Below are 15,454 nucleotides of genomic sequence, written 5' to 3'. Positions count from 1 at the left end.
TTTGTAGTCCCAACTACTTCGGAGGCTGAGGCAGGGGAATCACTTGAACCCGGGAGGTGGAGGTTGTGGTGAGCTGAGATCGTGCCACTGCACTCCAGCCTAGGCAACATATCAAGACACCGTCTCCAAAAAAAAAAAAAAAAAACCTAGTCTAATTCTAAAGCCTATGCTTTTAAACCATTTTTTTATTCTTTCTGAATTCAACTTTTTGCTTAGGCTAGGCAACTGCTGAGTGAGAGGTTGTCTTACCCCTCAATGTCTGACCCCAGAATGAAGTAGAGAACAGAAAATACTTTAGACAAGAGATAGTAAACTGAAACGTAGTCAACTTTAATTCTTCAAGGCCTATATTTAGAGCGTTGCCTTTGTATTTGTTGAAAGTGAAAAGTGTAATCCTTGGCTGGGTACAGTGGCACACGCTTATAATCCCAACACTTTGGGAGGCCAGGGCAGGAGGATCGCTTGAGCCCAGTAGTTTGAAACTAGCACGGGCAACAGAGTGGGATCTGTCTCTACAAACAACAAAAAAACATTTTTAAAAAGAAAGATGTAATTCCTTGCTCGAACCCAATCCACTATAATTTTAGAAAATATTCCAAATGGAAAACATTCATTGGTTTATTAAAAATAAAGACTAGGCTTCCCCCCCACCCCCAATATGATATATTCTGTTCATTTCCCTAAGGAATGATGACCATGCTTGGTGCTCTCCCTTTAGTCTAAATCAGAATCAAGCAACTGTCTCTTTAAAAACCTGATGATATTCTTGTGAGTTTCGCCCTATTTTGAAACGGTTCCGTGACAACCTTTATTTATTACTGTACTTGGACTTTGGGGGACAGATTAGGAAGGAGACTTAAAGTAGCAAAGAAAAATTAGTTAATAACTTCGGAGCAAATTGTAGTCACGAAATCCTAGTGACTAGCCTAATTTAATTTTACTTTGTCAAATACATTGTTCATAGAATTACACTTTTTCTAAAAAGCTATTTTAACTAACATTTCTGCACTTTCAAGAAATAGTCATAAAGAAAAGAAAGAGACAAAATGAAAAGATGAGCAAAAATTATGTACTTTTCACTGGTATTTGGCTTTTGGTATATACATATACCAAAGGGGATAGTCTCATTTTTACTTTAGTCAAGTCTCATTGTAGAAATGGGATTGAGAAGATATTAAACAAGGTATCTAAATAAGAATGACTTTAATAAAAAGAAATAATATGTTGAGAATGAGGAGGCAAATGTGAGGCCATTAGATGAATAAGTAGCATTCCTAAGAATAGTTTCTTCCCAAGCCCATCTTTTTCCATGACTCTTTACATGTTAGTGTTCTCCAGTGTTTTGGCCCCACTTGTCTTTTCATTGTTTGTGCAGGTTTGTCTTCTCCTATGGTTTGAGCCGTGTACTGCATTCTTACAGCTTTCAAATCTAGATTTCTAGGCCAGAGACGACTCTGGAATTCTCAATACCTATTTCCAGCAGCCTTCTCTCTGTATTTCTCCAACAGGATTCTACATTTCCGTGTCTCCAAATTCAGTAGTCCCAAGTGAAACTTAAATTTCTTTTCTCATCTTTATTTGCAGCGCTTTATTTGCACATCTTTATTTGCACCACCTACTCCCCACCCCACTTCATCCTCCCCAAAATGTAGCCACCTTCTGTAATACACCAGCCAACTCCTAGTTGCTCCAAGAATAAAGCCCTAGGCATCCTTAGCATTTTCTTTGTCATAGATAGTCTCTTTCCCTTACCATCTCACTGATCTCTCAAGATTCGGTGTGCTTCAATTGAAACTTGAAATATTTTCTAATTCCTCTCACCCTTTTTTTCCTCTGAGGTACCAGTGTACATCTAAGTCTAGGTAACTGTCAGTCTTATACTATTTTTCCAGTCACCAAGAAATAATTTAAAGTAGCAGGTATTATAGTGTCAAGTTTTTAATTTGAGCTTATTATTGGTATGTATTACCAATTACTTGGTATGTATTATTCACTCCCCAGTAATATACTGTCATCAGATTAGGTAGTTGCTGCCATGTAAACAGTAAAATGAAATTTCTTTCAAGAGAGCCTGCTCTAAATGTTAAGTACTTCAATATCAAGGAAAATGCCACCCTCCTCATATCCCTTTATCCTGTCGTTTCTTAGATCTTACTCAGAGGAAGGAAATAATCTTTTCAACCTATTAAACCTTGCCTATTGTTAGTCTATTAAGAAGTAATGATTTCCTCTAATAAGAAATAATGCTAGGTAGGATGACTGGTTCCTGTAATCGTAGCTACTCAGGAGGCTGAGGTGGGAGGATTGCTTTAGCCCAGGAGTTAGAGACCACCCTGGGCAACAGGATGAGGCCCTGTTTCTAAACAACAGATTTTAAAAATCAGCTGGGAATGGTGGCGCACACCTGTAGTTCCAGCTGCTCAGTTGACTGAGACTGAAGTAGGAGGATTGCTTGAGCCCAGGAGTTTGAGGCTGCAGTGAACCATGATCATGCCACAGCACTCCAGCCTGGGCATCAGATCAAGACCCCATCTCTAAAAAACAACAACTAGCTAGCACACAAAGTCAAGTATCTTAAATAAATGTAACTCTATATTATTATAACATTTAAGTGTTAACTTGAAATAGGATATTTAACTTTGTTTGGAATATTTGGACTGCATAAATAGTGAAACTGCTGTGCAAATTTTACTTTTGTGCCAGTCTTCAATTTTTCCAGACTAAGTTCTTATCTCTTCGATTTTGAATATTTTCGTCGATTTTTAGTTCAGCTAGTTTTAATATGAAGTTTCTTTAAAATGGCTCTACAAGAGAAATGTAATTTTATCAGAATTTTACTACCAAATATTAAAATGATCCCCCCAAAATATCATAACTTGGAAATGTGAAAGAGATCTGGATAAAGAAGATAATGTTAATTTTAATCTTGTATATATATTGGGGGATAAATTTTTAATGTAGTTTTTATTGTGTAAGTTTACATAACTTTTTGTAGTATAGATCTTTACCGCAGATTTTTATCATTTGCTTACCAGATTTACTTTGAATAAACAGAAATCACTGTACTGGGAGCTATAATCATAATTTACATCATATTTGCAGATGGTTATAATTCACTCTAAACCAAGAAACGGAATTTTTACAAATCACAGATGTCACTTACGTTGATCATTGTTTTGTTTGTTGAATATAGTACCTTATCTTGCAGAATGAAATAGTTCCTAGAGAAAATAGAGTTAGCACCTCTTCCCTCCTTTCTCCCTTTCCTATTTTCTATCATTACTTTTCCTGTCTGCCATTTGTTCATGTCTGGAGTTAACACTGTACAAGATAGCTCCTTCATGAGTCATTTTCATTTTGGAACATGGTTTTCATTGTTCTTCAAGATGTAGTAAAAGTACTCTTGCTTCTATCTCTGTCCTGCATCCGCCTGCCTTCCCAAACAGATAGCCACTTCCTTAATGTGTGTATATCCTTCTTTATGTGTATATAAGAAAACCAATGTGTATTATCTTCCTTAATGTAAATTATAATGTATTGTACACACATCTGTACCTTTACTTTTAAAGATCTCCAGAATACATTATTCCCATCTCAGTACTTAGAAAAGTATCTTCATGGTTCTTTAATAGATGCATACTATTTAATTGAATGGATGGCTATGCCATGATTCATTTAACCAGAAGTGTTGCTGTTATAAACAGTGTTGTAATGAGTAGCCTTGTTAAATACATTATTTGCTATGTATATAAAGTATCTAGAGGATAAATTCCCAGATGAATGATTGCTGGCTTAAAGAGTGAATAATTAAGGGGAGGTCGGGAGAGAAGAGAGGGAAAAGGAGAGAAATCTGTTTTGGAAAATAGTATTACATTATAGTTTTAATTTGTATTTTTATTTTATGATTCAGATGTTGAATCTTTTTTCATGTCTTTCTTGTTAATGTTCAGTGTGAATTCCCTCCATTTTTCTATTGGGCATCTGGTCTTACAGATTTTAGGAAAATTATTAGAGACTTTTTAACTTTAAAAAAAAAATTAGGCATGCAGTTACATAGTCCTCTCTCACCAAAGTATTAAAGAAATTCTAATTAAATGGCTTTATTTAAAGTTCTTAGTACAGATGATAAGACTGATTCTAGACAAAGGGAGTCTAAGGTAGGAGATGGACTTCGTATAGATTGCATGCTCTTTCATCTACGCTTTACTGGCTAGCCATTTGATAAAATTAACAATATAAATTTAAAATATGCCGAGGGCATTGGTGAACAAGGTTTTTGTAGAAGATGCTGACAATAAAATCAATCATTATATAAGTATTTAACTGGGTTTTTAATAGTTCCTTGGTAAAAGCATTTATCACACCATTGCAGGACTGGCTACTTGAAAAAAAGTAACACTTAAGTTTTGTAAGTAGAAATTTTACCTGCTTGCTCAGGATGAATAATAGCTTTAAAATAACTTATTTTGTGTTACTGCTAATAATAATCTCTATGGGGCATTTTGGGTTTCTTTTTTTTAATCATGAAATTAAACATTATTTGTTTTATATTGGTAGAACTGATGGTCAATAATTAGAATAACATAACATTTTGAGTTCTTAGTTTATTATTAACTTCACCCAATTTTTATTCTTCACCATAGAGGTTTGCATTCAGCTAGAGATTGTCTACATGAATTTTATTTATTTAGGCCCTTTTGAAAGGAAAATTGTTATTTGTTCTTGAGTAAGCTATAAATATGTTTTTAGTTCCCTCTTACAGAAGAGTGGTGGATTTTTAAAATTATATATAACCTCACAAGCTTGCTGAACTGTAGATTTATTCGATTTATTCCTTTGTAATCAGTGACTTGCATTTTCTTAATTTTCTTTCTAAAAAACAAAACATGCATTTGTTAGAGAATAGGCAAAATGTTACCCAGGTTAGAAGTAATGCATTTTAGTAGTAATGATGTTATTACAGTGCTTATTTTGGGAGATGGGAGTGGGTGGAATAAAGGTTATAGATGATTTACTGGAAACAGTATATGATTCCTGAGGACTGCCCCCAAAGAAAGGTATAGCTTCCTTCTGCTTGTGCGTTTCTGAAGAATCAGTTTTAGTTGATTTGGGCAAGGAGGGGTGAGCATGAAGTACGCCAGATTTGCCAACTCAAAGGAGTTTGTATTACAAAAAATTTGTGTAATTTGGAGAGTTCCTGTAGTGCATTTATAGTTGTGATTGTAACTCAATGCAAAGTTAGAGGAGTCTGAGTAAAACAAGGCATTTATTTTATTTATTTATTTATTGCAGTATTCTAATTAAAGATACATAATATTTTTAAGACATCTTCAGCTTTCTAACAAACCAGAAGAACATTTTCGTTCTTGGCAATTAGGTAAACTATATTGGCTATGAAAAGATCACTAAGCAAGTGCCTTTTCTAAGAGGTTCTCTCCCTTATTCTCAGAGCTGAACCTCTTCTAGGAATATGCCAGATAAGATAAATGGCATATTCTGAGCATGGTTTAATCTTTGGATCCGTGCTTATGGTTTCACAACTTAACATTTGGTACTTCATTAAAGCATTCTTAATAATATATGTAATTCTGGATTTATTTCAGGTCACTAGAGATTATTTTTTCACAGTCTTACTATTATGGAAGAAAATACATGTGTTTTGACATTAGGTCCAGGTTCGAATCCTGTTCCTAGTGTTGTGTCTTTGAGCAAGTTACTTGACCTCAGTTTCCTCAACTGTAAAATGAGAATGTTGCTCAGGCTTGTTGTAAGGACTCATTAAGATAAGGTGTGCCTGCCCTAAAGTAGACAATCATTAAGTTTTCTTTTCCTCTATCTTGTTAATTTGTTAATTAGCATTTATATCTAGGGGAAGATGGAAAGACAAAGTAGTCAAAATATGTCCATTTTGGGAAAAAGAGAAGTAGTTACTTTTCTTAGAGACAGGTCTGGCTCTCTCACCCAGGCTGGAGTGCAGTGATGAACCCTGAACTCCTGGGCTCAAGCAAGCTTCCCACACAGCCTTCTGAGTAACTGGGACCATGGGCTTGCTTTCTTTTTTCTTTTCTTTTTTCTTTTCTTTTCTTCTTTCTTTTCTTTCATGGGTTCTCACTATGTTGCCCAGGCTGAATTTTTTTATTTTAAATAAGTAGTCATGATGTCTGTGTCCACATTACTACAGATAAAGAAAAAAGTTGGTTTCTCATAGTTTTTTAAAAATAGAGATCAAGGCCGGGCGTGTAGCTCACGCCTATAATCCCAGCACTTTGGGACGCCGAGGCAGGCAGATCACCTGAGGTTGGGAGTTCGAGACCGGCCTGACTAACATTAGAGAATCCCCATCTCCACTAAAAATACAAAATTAGCCAGGCGTGGTGGCACATACCTGTAATCCCACCTACTCAGGAGGCCGAGGCAGGAGAATCGCTTGAACCTGGGAGGAGGAGGTTGCGGTGAGCCGAGATTGCGCCATTGCACTCCAGCCTGGGCAACAAGAGTGAAACTGTCTCAAAACAAAAAATTAAATTAGATTACCTGTTTCTTTAGTGATTTTAACTTGTGAAGTTGGAAATTCTTCATCCGTCCTCTTGCTTTCTCAGTGATGTTGCAAGTAATCTCATTGTAAGAGTAAGGAAACCTAGGAGGAAAAGCTGTGGTGGGGAACCAGTTAGGATCAATTAAAAGATGAACAGCATGGAAAGCCAACCTGTCTTACTGTAGCATTGATACTTTGAGTTTTACTTTTTCTGTGAGTGTAAGTATAATTAGCTTTAAACACTGAATTGAAGCTCATTTATTTATTTTGGAGCAGCAATTCCAGTAAATAAATACTTTCTTATAGGTCTTTCTTACTTTCCACAGCTCTATATTTCTGTTCATTCTCTCCATATCCACAAGTTTTAATGCATCTATAAATGCTAATAAATGCTTGATTTTTATTCTAAGAATAATTCATAGTAAATAGAAAGTTTATTTTTAAAAATTATCTTTTGACTTTATTTAGCACTTCCAGTTTACCATAATAGTTTAAGAAAGAAAATTCTGAACTCATTTTTCGCTCATGCTTCTGTGGCAGTAATTGTAACACTTGGTTTAAAATTGACGTATTTCAGTTTGAGTGTGTATATACATATACACACTAGTCTGAAATATTTGTTTATACTACCACCATTATAGGTTACTGGGTATATATACTTTGTGCTGGGAATAAAGACAGAAAGCGTTTTCTTAGGGAGCTTAAGTTTGGAAACTGGTTAACCATCAAAATATAATGTGCTGAATGTGATAATTAAAAGGAAAACAAGGTATATAGTATTACAATATTAGGTGAAGGAAGGAAATTATTGATTCTGCTTCAGTTGATCTTTCTCATTTTAAAAGAGAGTCAAATCTCACTATGATAACTTTGAACATAATAGAAAACATCTTGATACCCTCATTGAAACAGTATTTTTAAACCATATTCTGGGATCTTGAAATAAAATAGTCTCTTATTTGCTTAAGACTACCATATTGGTGTCTTCATTGTAAATCTGGCTGTTTAAAGCAGTGGTTCTCAAACTTTAGTTTCTATCTGAATCGCCTGGAGAGTTTTTTAAAGTAGATTACGGGGCCCCGCCTCAAGAGTAAATCTGGGGTGGGTCCAAATGTTTACCTTTCTAACAAGTTTCCAGGTGATGCTGATGCTTCTAGTTCAGGGACTACACTTTGAGAACTGATTTATCTGAACTTAAAGAATTTTAATGCCTTCCTCATATGAACCAATAATTGTTTCAAGTCTATCATATCTAATTACTGTCAGTATGCATTGAGTTGCTGTGTGCTAAGCACTGAATTCACTTACTCACAAAGGTAAAGAAGTTATGGAACCTTTCACAAGGAGCTCAATCTAATAGGATCAACAGTGGTAGTATTATAATACTCAAAGTAATCACTGTCTGTATTGAGTGCTCAGTGTGCCAGCTACTATGCTGAGCATTATTTAAACTCATTTAATCCTCACAATTGGCATATAATCCTTATTTTAAATGAAAAAACTGAAGTCTAGAAAGGTTAAATAATTTCCATATAGTGAGTATATGGAGGAGCCAGAATTTGCTATTCTGCCTTTTTGCACTACAAAAAGTTTGCGAAGATTGGTAGACCCCAGAAGGGATGGAGTAATTGGCTCTACCTTAGAAAATCAAACAGCATCACAGAAGAGATGGCACTGGAGCATCTTAAGGGACAGGTGTAAGATAGCCAGATGAATTGGAACTGTGAGCACTTCCAGCTGAGGGAGCAGTTTCTGCAAAGCCAAGGAAACCTGAGAGAACATATTTCAACAGACTGCAAATAGTTATATAAGACCATAACACAATAGGCAGATGGGGTATAAGAGGAAAACAGATTGTATAAGGCAGAGGTCAAAGTCATAAAGAATTTTATGTACCAGGCTAAAAAGTTTTAAAAATAGAATTAGGCTTCTTAATTTTTCCTCCTATAACTTTCATTTGTAAGCCAGCAGTTCTCAAAGCATAGTCAGACAGCAGATTCCACATCATCCGGGAACTTGTTAGAAATGCAGAATCCTGGTTCCATGCCTACTAAATCAGAAACTCTGAGGGGGAAGCCCAGCAACCTGCGTTTTAACAAGACCTCCAGATGATTCTGGTGCGTGCTAAAGTTTGAGACCCCTGCAGTAGGTTATAGAATTCTTGAATAATAGCCTTCAAGATAGTTAAAGGTCACTATAGTGGTAGTAATTATATTTGACACTGATTTATTCTATTAGAGTATAACACCTAATAGTTGAAATATTAATACCTGTTAAGGGATACATCTTCATCATTATCTATTTATATCTTGCAAACCTGTTTCTTCTGTTTTCAAAAGAGATCTTAGGAAAAGAGTTTGTTAGATCAGCATTCAAAGAATAGCATGCTAATTATTCTTCCTTGGCTATGGGAATCATTTTAAAACTTGCTGACTGATTTTAATTATCAAAAAAACAAAACAAAACAGTAAACCCTTTTTTAAGGGTTTTGGGGTTTTTTGTTATTGTACTGCTTATTAATACATAAAACTGACGTTGTAGTTAGTATTTAAGGTGTGCTATTTAAACCAAATGTGTTGAAGGAATCAAATGATTTAAGTCATGAAATGACTTAAAAGTAATTCAGTCTTTCCTTGCCATGTCAATAAAAATATAGAACGTATAATCTGGGATTCCCAAGCAAGCTAATCTAAATGCCTGTCACCGTCTTTTTTGCCAAAATGTGTTCAGTATTTGTGGTGAATATATCTGCATGGTATCTGGCACTGAAGTACATATTAAAGCCTTATGGTTTACTTAGTGGTTCTGTAGTTTATAGTTACATATAGTCACACTTTGCACAGCTCACTAAAAGCATTTAAAGCCCAGCACGTATAAAGTATTTGTTAATGATCCATAAATCCTTTCTAGATACTAGATACACAAAACCTCTTTTCATCTTAGAAATAGTAGCAGCAAGAAGTGAAGGTAGTATGCTGTAATTAATGTGGTTAATGCTCAAATAAACTTAGTTTTCCATCTAATGATTTAAGGTTTCAAGGATTTAGAAGTGGAAAATCCCTTGAGGCATTGACATCAACCCCTTTGTTTTACAGATGGGGAAACTGAGATCCAGGGAAGTTAAATAGGTGATTTGCTGATGGTCACATAGGAAATGAATAGCAGGAAATCATAGGACAGGATATTTCTGAGCCTCAATCTGATACGACATTGTGGGTCCACACCATCAAAGTAAAGTAGTTTCCACGTATCTTAGCACTAAAATCTTAGGTGGAGTATACTTTATGAAGAGTATTTAGTAATATATAAAAATTATCTTTTTGTATTGGTACAGTAAGCTAAAGTATCAGATTTTTCTTTACAAGAGTAATTTTTAAAAACCTAATAACTGTTTTTTGAAATAAAATTAAAAAAAAAAAAGAAAAGGGTATCAATTCCAGCTATTCTTACTACTTAATACATGGTAGAATATAAACCACCAAAGAGGACAATTATTCAGCCTTGTGTGTTATTATCGTACAGTTGCTAAGGTGATATTTGAACTTGGAATGTGCTTAACAGGCTGGATAACTTTTCAGTTATTCCCAGGAAAAACTGATCGAAACCACATACCTTATAGGTGATTCTAACCTTGTAGGTTATTCTTGCCAGCAAGTAACCTACAAAGACATGTAGGTCTGCCAGAATGTTAAGTTTCTTTTCTTTCTTTTTTTTTTTTTTTTTTTTTGTGAGATGGAGTTTTGCTCTTGTTGCCCAGGCTGGATTGCAATAAATGGCATGATCTCGGCTCACTGCAGCCTCTCCCTCCTGGGTTCAAGCAGTTCTCCTGCCTCAGCCTCCTGAGTAGCTGGGATTACAGGCGCCCGCCACCATACCTGGTTAATTTTTTTTGTATTTTTAGTAGAGACGGGGTTTCACCATGTTAGCCAGGCTGGTCTGGAACTCCTGGCCTCAAGTGATCCTCCCACCGCGGCCTCCCAAAGTGCTGGGGTTACAAGCATGAGCCACCGCACCCGGCTGAATGTTGAGTTTCTTGTTAACCAATCCTGCCGAAAGGCTTTCTGAATCATTTTTAGAAGCCATTAAAATTTTTTTTTAAAAACTAGATGTTTATAAAACTTATAGCAAAAAAGTCTTACTAAGAGGAAGGACTAGGAAAAAAAAAAGTCAAGCCATCATCTGAATTTTACTACAATAAGTAATTATTGGAATTTCTACATGAAAGGCAATTAGAATATATAGTTGGTTAATGAAGAAATTTAAGAGATACAGAGAAGGCACTGCCCATTTAAAATGTATCCTTTTAAAACCACTGAACAGAGAAATTCTTAATACAATTGAGAGTTAAAGTAGCATACATATATCACAGGCAAATTAGAAATGTTGGTACTACGAAGGACCTGTAGAAGTCTTCAATTTACTGAGACTCTCATTTTAGAAATGAGAGCTTTGAGTACTGAAATTGTTAGAACAGAATAAGCTATTTTAAATTACTATATATTTGGTTTTAAGTGAAGCACGAATGTCTTTTACATTCTTTTAAGAGTTGGAAGGGAGGTTAACTTTTTTAGAATAATTTAATGACATATTCTAATTTTTTCCAGTGCATCTGGGGGAGGTGTTGTAGCCATTGACAACAAAATAGAACAAGCAATGGTAAGTAAAAGTTTCCAGTTCTCCCATTTCATAGATTGTTGGTTGTATGGAACACTTAGCTTTTCTCAATTTTAGAAAACAAATAATTTATTTAAACCAAAGATGACCAAATCATGTTTTTTGATAATCAGATTTCGTTGTAGATGCTAGAACATTGAGAATTTTTAGTCTAGAAATACTAATTGAGTAAATATTTCTCCCATTTGAATATCTCACATTTCATGTATTATCATTGATAAGGACCATTGGTGAGGGGGCATACATATTTAAAGACAACATGTTCCCCAAATATTTCAGCATTGAAAATACTTTAGAGCGAAAAAGAGTATTAAAGCAAAAACAGCTAGAGGTCTGATGGAAGTAGACTATAAGTAAGCTGTGTAAGTAGGCCAGGCACAGTATCTGTAATCCCAGCACTTGAGCTGAGGTGGGAGGATCAGTTGAGGCCAGGAGTTTGAGACCAACCTGGGCAACATAGCAAGACCTTGTCTCTACAAAAAAAAAGTTGGTATTTTTGTTTGTTTTGAGATAGTCTCACTCTGTCACCCAGGCTGAAGTACAGTGGCACGATTTTGGCTCACTGCAACCTCCACCTCCCAGATTCAAGCGATTCTCCTGCCTCAGCCTCCTAAGTAGTTGGAACCACAAGTGCACACCACCACATCTGGCTAATTTTTGTATTTTTAGAGACGGGTTTTCACCATGTTGGGCAAGGTGGTCTCAAACTCCTGACCTCAGGTGATCTACCTGCCTCAGCCTCCCAATGTGCTGGGATTACAGGTGTGAGACCTTACAGGACTGTTAGTCTCAAACTATTTTTTTAATCCTAAAAGTTTAAAGTCCAAAATGTTATCTTTAAAGCAGTACTATGACTAGTTTAACATCAAACAGCTTTCGTTGGAATATTGTTCCTTTGTTCTCTTGATCTACCATTTTAAGCATGTGATTTTAACCTTTTTTTTTTTTTTTATTCTAAGCTTAAAGAGTTGACAGTTTAAGAAGCTGATATTTTTTGGAAATTGTCCCAAACTTTGAAAAGAAAATTCTGAGCTTACTGCTCTAGTTGGGAACTGGGTTTTTTCCAACCCATCTTCCATAGGCTTGGTCAAGATAAAGCAGAAATCTTAAAAGCAAGAGCAGGAAAACTAATATAAAAACTTAAACGGCACCAAGTAGGCTAGAACCGGATAGCACCACCTTTACCTTTTCACTCTTTGACATTCCTAATTTTGTTTTTCACAGGATCTGGTGAAAAGCCATTTGATGTATGCAGTAAGAGAAGAAGTGGAAGTTTTAAAGGAACAAATAAAAGAATTAGTTGAAAGAAACTCTTTACTTGAACGAGAAAATGCACTGTTAAAATCTCTTTCAAACAATGATCAATTATCCCAACTCCCAACCCAACAGGCCAATCCTGGTAGCACTTCTCAACAGCAAGCAGTGATAGCACAGCCTCCGCAGCCAACGCAACCTCCACAGCAGCCGAATGTCTCCTCAGCATAAAGCTTTCTTAAGCCTCATTAAGAAAAAAACTGAAAGCAATCTATCCTTGTGTGCCACTGGTGTTCTTTCCACTTTATACGAAAGCAAGTAGCCATGCTTTGGTTGTGTGTTTGGCCTTTTCAGTATTAGACAATCATTCTACAAGAGCTTTTCCTCTCTCTGAAATGTCATGCAGCGCTGTTGATGTCCAGTTCTATGTCATCAGTACACAAGGAGAATAATGGGGTTTATTAAAGCGAGCAAAGTCTGCATTTTACCTGGTGCGCATGAGTGGGGTCTTTAAGAGTTTTGGTGGCTCTCCCATGTTTCCTATTACCCTTGGATTTACCCTGAGCCTTCCTATCACATTATAAATAACAGTTCATCTAAAGAGCCACTTTTCTTTCAATATCAGTAACATTTGCCTACGTAAGTTTTCATTTATTTGTGTTTTATTTATTACAGGGCTGCTATTTTCATAATGTACATGAACAATGTCACAGAACTTTTTTAATTTTTTTGAATAATTATAAGTATCAGTAAAGGAAGTGAAAGACAGGATTGCATTTAATAGATAAAACGTTTAGGCAATAATTGAACAAAAGAATCCTGGCATATTTCTAACACTAATGGCAATTTACTTTTGGTATTTATTTTCAGTAGTAAAGACCCAGCTTGAATGTAAATTTTGTATAGTGTAAGTATGAAGAACATAGTGCAACTGTACAGGTAGTCACCAGTTATTGTGATATAATAAATAATTGGGCTATTTTGATGAAGAAAACTTTGTTCATTTGTTTCTACTTTCTAAGAGAAATTGCCACGATTCCTCTGCTTTTCAACATTTCGTATGACTTTTTTTTCGGGTGGGAATAAAAAGCTGTGAAATTGTTCAACCTACTTTGTAACCAAAGAAGCAAAGCTGTGTAATGGAGTTTTTTGGGGGTTTTTTTTTTTTTTTTTTTTTTTTGTCTTTTTTTTTATAATGCACATTCTTTATGTATTTTTATTTAGTGTTTTCTCAGTCACAATTTTCTTTGCTGTCTAGCATGATCTGCATGACCTATAATCTTTGAACCACTTTCGTACCTCATGTTTTTATCCAGCACTCTTATTGTAATATGTACTAGTCTGTGAACAATGTCAAATAAAAGAGAACGAACAGGTAGTTTGGTGGAGCTGAGCTAGTGTACAATACACTAGTTGTAAAAAAAAAAAAAAAAAAGTGAGCCATCTTTTGTTCATTTAAAATGGTGTTTTGAATTTCGTATGCAGAAAACGTTTTGTTACATTGCAGATTTTAATGTATTTAATAAATGCAACATGCAGATTAAGTGCAGTGTATACTGAGTATTTAAATTAAAATGTACATTTCATAAATACAGTTTCAAAAGAAAGCATCATTTTGTGTATACTAACACATTAAGTGTATGTCAGAAATTGATGTATAAATATATATTTTAACACATTTTCTGAAATTAAACTGCAGTTTTGTTGAAATATTTGGCTCTATATGTGTTCAAAATTTGACTAGATTTGTATTTTCACAATTCAAAATACTCCTTAAAGACCTGTTAATAATGACTTACTGATAGTTCTTAAATTTTCAAATTAAAACAATTTAAAGAATGCAAGAATAGTGAGCAATATTTGTACTCAATATTCATATTATGTTAGTGATACTGAAGTAGGAAATCCTTGTCTACCAAAACTTTTACTTGAATTCAGAAAGGTGCCTGTAGAAATTAATATGCGCTGCATCTGTAGCCAGCTAGCTAATCAGAGTCAATGAGAACCAGTAGTTAGTTCTCCCTGTTAAAAGACGTGTTTATTTGAAGTAAAAATTTAATCAGATTAGCCACAAACGAGGCATAAAATTGGGATGTACATGAGATTGCCAAATATTTTCTATTCTAGTTGCGCTGTAAGACATTAAACAAAATGTTAATGAATAACATTATAAATAAAGGAACTAAGTACATAGGCTTGAGTAAGCAACCCTAAGGATGTGTAGTAAGATTCCAAGTAGAGCTGCTACAGGTGAGATACTTAATGGAATGTGAAACTTCGCTGTTGGACTGTTAACCAGAGAGGTTTGCTGGCTGTGCCCCTCCAGTGCTAACTGTGATATGTGATATTTAATACAGGTGGAGAAAAACTAGTCTTAGAAAAAGAGGTGGGATTTTTGTGAAAATGGATTCCATTTTGATTCTGGGGCTGGAAAAACACTTTATAAACAAAGTAATAGTCTCCAAGGAAATGAATAATATGTTAAGGTTTAAAATGGTAACAGCAGTTATTACTACTTTTATATTAAGAAAAAAAATAGAAAAGGAGAGAAAACATGGGTAGTTCACAGAAGAGATAGAGCAGTTTCTAAAGGTTCAACTTCTAGTAACCTAAAAAATGCAAATTAATATTTTTAGCGAATTGTAATAAGTGTCCAAAGTAGCAGGACTTAACATAGAAAGACAGGCTTTCCTGTGTACTTTTAGAAAGTAATTTGGCAATATGTTTCAAGAGCCTTAAATAATAAGCTTTTCAGTGTAACGACAGAAGATACTCAACTCATGGTGCATTGTTCAAAAATGCAAAATTATTGTCGTGCCTGCCCTCTGCTTTCCCATCATCCCCCCCTGCTGTCAAAATCCAAACTATCCCTACTGTCAACCCTTCCCCCAGCTGATTGTTTAGGATCTTAAGTAACTTCCAGTTCAGCTATTTGAGTCTCCAGCTATTTGGAGTCTTACAGGAATGCCATCTATCTAATTCTGTCAGTGT

General features: G+C 35.1%; 1 protein-coding gene across 1 annotated transcript in view; it reads left to right on the top strand.

Annotated features, from left to right (window-relative positions):
* TSC22D2 (TSC22 domain family, member 2) overlaps positions 1 to 14,173 on the top strand; it is a 51,567-nt gene extending 37,394 nt beyond the window's left edge. The window contains exons 3-4 of the mRNA XM_011972807.1: positions 11,140 to 11,191; positions 12,434 to 14,173. Coding sequence (XP_011828197.1) covers positions 11,140 to 11,191; positions 12,434 to 12,694 — 313 coding nt within the window. The 3' untranslated portion in view covers positions 12,695 to 14,173. The remainder of the gene's footprint in view (positions 1 to 11,139; positions 11,192 to 12,433) is intronic.
* Positions 14,174 to 15,454: the final 1,281 nt, after the last annotated feature.

The sequence above is a fragment of the Mandrillus leucophaeus genome, unplaced genomic scaffold, assembly GCF_000951045.1.
Source record: "Mandrillus leucophaeus isolate KB7577 unplaced genomic scaffold, Mleu.le_1.0 Scaffold130, whole genome shotgun sequence".
NCBI classification, from domain to species: domain Eukaryota; kingdom Metazoa; phylum Chordata; class Mammalia; order Primates; family Cercopithecidae; genus Mandrillus; species Mandrillus leucophaeus.
The sequence above is the reverse complement of the archived record's forward strand: the minus strand, read 5'-3'. Positions and strand labels throughout refer to the sequence as shown.